Genomic DNA, 8,576 nt, shown 5'->3' on the forward strand with positions numbered 1-8,576 from the left:
ATAATTTTAATAAAAATCAGATATTTTTAATAATCTAACGGTTATAATTGTGTTTAAATTTGTTTTACATATTCATATATATATATATATATATATATATATATATATATATATATATAAATTAAATTCGTAATATATTTTTAGATATTCATTAAAACTAAGATAGGTACTCACAAAAAATTTAATTAACTTTCCAATTTATTAAAAAATAATTAAAATACCAAAAATGACGTATCATCAAATAAATTGATGATGATATCATATAAAACAAAACTTTACATATCAGACAAAATCTTAATTTCACATTTGTTTCTACAATTCACTATTGATTGAAAGCTATATACCAACCCAAAACCACTTCTTAGTTCTTATATTTATCTCACTTTGTTGAGTTTTTTTATTTATTTTCAGAAATCAACCTTTCTTTGTTGAATTTACATATTTTAATATCTTATAATTATTCATACGACAAATATCACAATGAGTGAAATGAAGAGAGAAAATAGTGGTAGCATGAAAAGTGTTGTGAAGGAATGGTTCAATTCTTCACAAGCTTTTTTTAGCATGTTTTTGGTGCAAATTTTTGCGACTGGGATGCAAATTTTATCAAGAATCGTTTTGGTTCAAGGCACTTACACTTTTGCACTCATTGCATATCGTTATATTGCTGCTGCAATTTGTGTTGCTCCCTTTGCACTCTATTTTGAAAGGTAATATTTCATTTTATTACTTTAATTTTCATTCAATAAATTTTATTAATTTGTTTTTTTACAAAATATGTTATTAATTTGCAGATAAAAAGTTTAATTAATCTTTGCTATATGTTAATTTCTAGTAGTAGTAGTATACTATTTCCCCTAAACTTCACTTCCCTTTTTGTTCTGTATGTTTGGTCTTGGTTCTTTTTTTTTCTTTTTTTTTTTCACCTGAGTCGATAAAACAATCTTAATTTTCACCGACCCATAATTTTCTAACTAGGATAATCAATTTATAACTTGAATTTTTATTTTTTTAATTAACAATAATATCTCCAGTCATTTATATAAAAGATAATTGAGTTAATAAAATTTGATTTATATTATAAATAATTTTTTATTGATTCAATTGTCTCTTATATAAATGACAAAAACAAAAAAAAAAGTATTTTAAGAATCTTTATATCTATTATTATTAATTATTATTATAAGAGTTAATGTTATAAGGTGTGTTTCCGTAGATGTTATTCACTTCAAATTTAAATATAAACAAAAAAATTGCAATATATATATATATAAAATCCAAATTTGGACTAAACACGTTCAATTAAATATCTTTTTATTTATATTGGATAGATTATTATTTTAATCTTTGAAAGTATGATGTTTCATTTTAGTTTACCATTCAACAACAAATTTAAATTGATTATTGAATTGCAGAATATTTTTTAAAGATTTAATATTATTTTAAAATTGTTCCAGATCATTATAATGTTAATGATTAAACTCACTAAATACATCAATTTTTTGTTTATAAAACTTTTTCTTATATTTAACACTAGAGATCATATATATGATACATCAATGTAAATAATAAACTAATTAAAACACATCTTTAACCATGGCGGTTGAACAAAACTATTGGAGTGCTAAATTTTAAAAAATTTAGATTTATATTGGTGTAAGTGTGTTGGAATTAGAGGCGGCCAATAGTGTATCTGGACAAGTTCTATTAAGTGAATAAATATAAAATAGATTATGTATAAAATATTTTCAATAAATCTCATATATTTTATTTTGGTATAGTGGTAATTCTAACAGTCGGATATATTAATAGTGTCTGGTTGAAAATTCTATTTTCACTAAGTCGCTCCATAATTTAAAATAGTTAGTAAGACATTTATTATTATTATTATTATTATTATTATTATTATTATTATTATTATTATTATTATTATCTAATTTTACTAAAAAATAAAATTTTGGGGCTGTCGTGACCTCTCCGCTCTTAAATATATCTACCACTGTCATCCCAAAGTCTCAACAATTTTTTTATAACCTATAATACAAATTATAAAAAACACACTTAATTTTTTAATCTAAATTTTAATTGTATAATATGAGTTTCGCGTAAGATATAAAAATCAAATAAAAAAATTTAATGGACTCAAAATTTTAATTGAAATTAACTAATTTTTTTTTAGTGTTTTTGTCCAAACAGAACTTATTATAATAAACTCAACCTCTAGTGATTAGGTATGATTTTATGGCATTTAAAATCAATGACAGCTGTGTTATCTTAAAAAATAATTGTTGTATTTAATAACTTTTTTAATTATTTATATATTATTTTATCGTTGTAGTTTATGTATTTGTATCATAAAAAATATTTATGCAATTGTTTTAATAGTATAAAAATTCTTAACGTTTGAACAAATTTGGATTTTATAAAATAAATGTCTTAATTTTTAAGATGTCAACCCGATTAAATTGAATCAAATCAACATCTTTTTCATCGGTTTGGTTAGAAAATTGTGAAAAAAATAGTAAAAGTCATCCAAACTGGCGTTCAAAATTTTTTCTCTCCAAAATAATGAACTAGATTGATATATCATACCCATAACTTTATCTATCTCAAACTTGTCAACTTCTCAATCTAATTCTTTGTTCTTTTGTGATTGTGATTACAAATTTTGCGTGTACACATTATAAATTGACAACTTAAAATTTTAATATACAATAAAATATTATGTTTAATTTTTCAATTAAAATTTTGGCTTAATTGCAGTTTTGGTCTCCCTATTTTAGCTGAATCGCGAAAGTCCCTCCATTTTGTTTCTCCCTAGTTTTGGTCACCAAACAAAATTTTGGTCTAAAAATTGATGAAATTTCATTTTTTAAAGCCGTGCTACAACATTTATGATCATATATTTCAGGTACAATTGTTGCAAATGAGATATTGAACATGATGTCAATTAAATAAATGCAAAAAAAATGAAATTTCATCAAGTTTTGCACCAAAATTATGTTTGAGGGAGCAAAACTGAGGAGAAATAAAATGGAGGGATTACTTTCACGATTCAGCTAAAATAAGAGAACCAGAATTGCAATTAATTGTCTTTATCAAATAACTTTCAAATACTCTCTCGATTTCATAATATAAACAAAATTTGATCAAATAAAATTAATGTGCGTAATATAAATGTGGTATAAATTCTAACCACATTCCTTCACTTTTTAAATTTATTTTTAGTTATATTATGAGAATGATTGCGACCATAATAATGATTTTTTGATGCACGTACCATGGTAATGTTGAGAAGTGTTGAATTTGTTATATTGATAAGTGGTGAATGATATTTGTTGGTTACGGTTGCAGAGGAAGGCCAAAGAAGTTCAATTGGAGAGTTTGGTTATGGCTTTTCGCCAACGCATTAGTTGGGTAAGCTCAATACTCTCTTTATTTTTTCAACGGAACATTAATACTCCTCTTTTTTATATATAGTACTCCTTTTATAGAGATTCTACGTCCTTTAGTCTTTATTATATCTTTAAGGATAATTTTATAAAACAACTTGTAATTTATAATTTCAATATAAAAATAGCTACATTTTTTAATTTGTGTAATGAGAAATTCTATGGTATATACATCGATTCGTTATGCATCGATGAACTTAATCTTTAAATTCATACTTAAATGATTTTAATTTTGAAAAAACTACGTTTTATTATTTGAAAAATCATAATAATTAAGTAGTATTTACCAAAAACGTAAACAAAATATTTTTTTTTTTAATTTTTATTACTTATTATAGTGAATATTAAATATTTACAGAGTGAATTACCTCTAGTTGTGGTTGAAATATTGCATAGGTAGGAGCATTATGATTTTTGTATTTTCACACTCATAACTCATTATTATTTTTAAATACAATATTTATACAAGCATTTTTAACCATCACATATATACTAGCTCTTCATAATACAAACCATTATTTTCTCTATCTTTGAAAAATTCTTATATCACTATGACATGTAATACAAATATGCAGCGTGACATAATCATATTATGTTCATCAATATTTTGTTTTGAAATATTAATCCTTGTCAACATGACAACATGATCTGCCATGTTCCTAACAAAGCAATGACACATATGTATATTGACAGGATGACCATGGCTCCAGGACTATTCTATTATGGTCTTCGAGACACATCTGCCACTTACGCGGTTAACTTGCTCAACATGGTTCCTATTTTCACATTTTTTATCTCTATCATATTCAGGTATGCAATCTAAATTAAACACAAAATAAATTAATATGCCTAAGTAACTTTACTAATAGATGAATTTGTGAATGAATACAGAATGGAGAATTTGAAGATTGGAACATGGGTTGGTAAAGTGAAATGTATTGGTGCAATATTATGTGTTGGTGGGGCATTAACTACAAGTTTATACAAAGGGAAGGCATTTTATATTGGTCATCATAGTCTTCAAGATGCTCAGATGGTTAGTGCTGTTGCAGCACATCAAACTCATAAGCTTCGTGGCACTCTCTTTTTGGTTGGAAGCTGTTGCTCATACACTGCTTGGTTTGTTATTCAAGTATGCTCCCAATTTTCATTTCTCAATGTTTTTAATAATTTAAATATGATTTTAATTGTGTAATTATAGTATTTTTTATTTTAATTTTTGTTTTTTGTTTTTATTTAATATTTATAATTTCAAAAACTCTTTCTTTTAGTATTTTATGACTATTTTACAACTAAAAATAATGTTTTTTCATTTGTAATGACTGAATTAAAAAACATATTTAAATTTATTGCATTAAACATTTCTAGTTTAGGCATTTTTTATATGTGATTCTGTTTTTTAACAGGTCTTAGCCATATTGAAATTATTTCAAAGTTTATGTTGAGTCTAGTTTAACCTTTTATAAAACTAGTTAATAAGGTAAGAATTATGTACCACATTTAATAAATTGTCCGATTTTATTATTTTATTTAATATGAGATTCTTATTAAATTACTCAATATTATTTTTTTAATGAATATATTCAACCACACTAGAATGCGGTAAAATTTTATTCTTTAAAGTTGTTGCATAATACATCCGTATAGGTTCACATCTCCAACGTGGATTGCCTTTTTACACTCTTTAAAGTATAGATTAATAATTTTCTTAGTTCTTACTAGTGAGATGATAATTTATTTCACGTCTCTTGTTCGAGTTGACTTTTGAGGGACACTTAAGTTTAAGTTTAAGTTTTTGTTTTAATTGAATTGACATTAATCATTTATAGTCGTAAATGTAAAAATCAAGAGGACTGTTAATTTATAGTCTAATCCAATGTTGTCGATCGTTGTTAAATATTTTGAATGGGTTTTAATTACTAGATCACACTAAAACTTAATTTATGTAAAAAAAATACTTAAATATAATTTTGGTGATTTATCTTTTACCTAATGTTCGTTTTGGTCCTTTATCTTTATTTTTTATTTATTTATATTTTTGATAATTTATCTTTTATAAGTGATATATTTTAATACTTACCACAATTACAATAAAAGTTATAACAACATCCTATCATTGAAACCCCTTTTAACAATTCTCAATATGTATCCGGTATAATATTGTTTAAAATAAACATCAATTTAATCCAATAATAAGTTTGTACTTGAAAAAATTCTTCTTGCATGTTTTGAAACATATGTAAACTCTTTGAAATAAAAGACCATTTATTAGAGTTTAATGTATTTTTATCTTCATTTTATCCTAATTAAGATTGCACACTTGATTTTATAAATGATATAAGATTTTATCTCAATAATTATTGTATTGTCTGAAAAAAAAAAACTAAAATACACTATTTATAAAAGATAAAAGACCAAAACGAATAAAAATAAAAATAAAAGATCAAAATAAATATTAAATAAAAAATTAAATATAAAAATTAAATTTAACTATATAAAAAAACTATTTTGATGGATATGTGAAAGATTTAGTGACACTTAAAGTTTAAACATCTATTGTTGAAACAAATATAACTAAAAAAAATATTGTACATAATTACATAAAGCTTATCACCATAACTAGCTCCATGCTATTGGAATATACTTTTTCAGTTTTGTGATGATTAAACTGCGAATGTGATTATTTATGAAATTGGTGTTTTAAATTTAAACAGGTAAAGTTGATGAAAGTTTTTCCATTGAGGTATTGGGGAACAATGTTATCATGTGTTTTGTCAGCAATTCAGTCAGCAATAATAGGCGTATGCATAAATTCTAGTGAAGCTGCTTGGAGATTAGAGTGGAATCTACAACTCTTTACTATAGTGTACTCGGTATGATCATAATATTTACCTTCAAATTTAAGCTCTTATTATACATCAAATGAATTAAGACTATTTGAATATTCTTAAATTCAAGTATTATATGTAACATTATGCATATCACTATTTAAATAACACCAAAACAATATACAACACAGACTGAAACAAAGTTTGAGATCGATAAATATTTGAGAAAATTAGTTAATTTAAAATATTTATGATTTGTCGGTGTTTAACATTGACACATCTTTTATCAGAAGTATTAATGATGTAGAGTTAGTTAGAAAATTTGAATATAAGAAATTGCCATTAAAATAGGAATAATAGTTTAGTTTTAGATATATCAAATAATTTAAAGATGAATTATGATCCGTTTGGAACTCAGATTTATTGAGAAAGATAGAGATGTCACAATGGTTTACAATCAATGGAAGAAATATCATGGGCAAAGATGCGTCAATCAAAATTCTCGTCAAAGACAACACACAAATTATCTGCAAATACTTTGACACTCAAATTAGTATAATGTTTAGGGTGAATGAGAGGTAAGAATGAAACATACCTTAATAGCTGATTTAGTGAAACTTATATAACCATAATGGAGTAGTATTGGACTTGAGCCGACCTTTAAACCAACTCCTGAATGTGAATGTATGCCATATATAATTACTCATAAAGCAATAACTTCGTCACATTTTAGATTAGACATCCGAAACGTGTATCAAGTATATTGTGATAAGATGTTGAGATTATTTTTTGAAATTGTACTATGAATGATGATCTTGAACTAACTAATTGGATTGACTTGTGTAGGGAGCAATGGGCAATGCAGCTACATTTTGTTTAATATCATGGGCAATATCAATTAAGGGTCCTACTTACCCTCCAATGTTTAATCCACTATCTCTTGTTTTTGTGGCAATATCAGAAACTATCTTTCTTGGCGAACCACTAACAATGGGAACGTATGTATACTTTTCGTTTTTCTCATTATAATTTTAACAATTTTAAGTTTTTCTTTAAATTGTTACATTACATATAGGTAATGCCCTGTTTCACTCTGCATATATCATTTCATAGAATCACTTAGTTTTTTTTTTTTTAAATAAAGATATGTTACTTGTTAGTATATTAGGTTAATAGTTAGAATTTGAATCTTGGACTTACATGTCAAACTCTTTGGATAAAAAAAGGTTTATGTAAGTGTGTGGAAAAAAAATTGACAAATACTAATAGTGTTATGTGACACTTTTAGGAATTAATTAGTTTTCTAGACATATTTTGTTTAATGCTTCAATTTTTGGTTTGATCATATAAAAGAGTGATTAGTCATAAAAAAGTATCTGTTAAGAAATGTTGACTCGTTAAATAAATATTTATATCTTGAGTAATTAGTCTCTAACGAGTATATATCGAACGTAAAATTAAAAGTGTGAACTAATAAAAAATCACTAATTTAATTATTTTTTAATTCATTTGGAGGACTAACGCTAACTATAAGTTGAGGATTTTTTAGTTGATAATCTATCTTTAAAAAAATCACTAATTGAAAAATGAAAAATCTATTTGCAGGTTGTTCGGAACGGTTTTGATTATAGTGGGATTGTACTCCTATTTGTGGGGTAAAACAAATGACGGGTCAAGTTTACCTGAAACAAATGTAGCAGTTTTTGAATTATCAACGAACATGATTGAAGACCCTTCTATAGTTCAATCAACAGCTGTAGTAGTACCAAGTTCTTCTATAGTTGAATCAACAGCTGTAGTAGTACCAAGTTCTTCAAATTGAGTAAGCCGAAAGTAAGAAAGAAAAAAAAGACAAAAAAAGAAAATTCCTATTACCCGTGACATTGCTTCTTTAAGTCATAGAAGCCAACAACACATTTTTCCATTATTTTTCTTTACTTACATGGTTTTTTTCATATTGTGAACCTTTTTATGGAAAACCATTTTAAATAATGATGCTTTCCTTATTTATAATGCATTAACTCCTAGTTAGAACGCTACCTAACAAAAAATCCCTTCACGAAATGCCTCAAACTAGTCATATGATTATATATGAATGATGTATATAGACAATATTATACAAATAAATATTTACTATAAAAAAATTTATAAATATTAGTCAATTGATAATATTTATAAAATAAAATATAAATAAAAATGATAGTTGAAAATTAATATATTTATTATATAAAATTAATTATATATATATTCTTTTTATTTTGAAAAAAGACAGGAGAAAAAGTAATACTGTTTTACA

The 8,576-nt window shown here is 24.8% G+C and overlaps 1 protein-coding gene across 1 annotated transcript; it reads left to right on the forward strand.

The window, feature by feature from the left end:
* The first annotated feature begins 421 nt into the window (after positions 1-421).
* LOC101491668 (WAT1-related protein At5g64700-like) lies at positions 422-8,335 on the forward strand. Its single transcript, XM_004516584.4, has 7 exons — positions 422-710; positions 3,355-3,417; positions 4,146-4,262; positions 4,344-4,584; positions 6,167-6,325; positions 7,127-7,278; positions 7,886-8,335. Exons 1-7 carry the CDS (start codon positions 481-483, stop codon positions 8,100-8,102), a joined length of 1,179 nt encoding a protein of 392 aa, XP_004516641.1. The 5' UTR covers positions 422-480; the 3' UTR covers positions 8,103-8,335.
* Positions 8,336-8,576: the final 241 nt, after the last annotated feature.

This window comes from Cicer arietinum, chromosome 2 (genome assembly GCF_000331145.2).
Source record: "Cicer arietinum cultivar CDC Frontier isolate Library 1 chromosome 2, Cicar.CDCFrontier_v2.0, whole genome shotgun sequence".
Classification (NCBI taxonomy): domain Eukaryota; kingdom Viridiplantae; phylum Streptophyta; class Magnoliopsida; order Fabales; family Fabaceae; genus Cicer; species Cicer arietinum.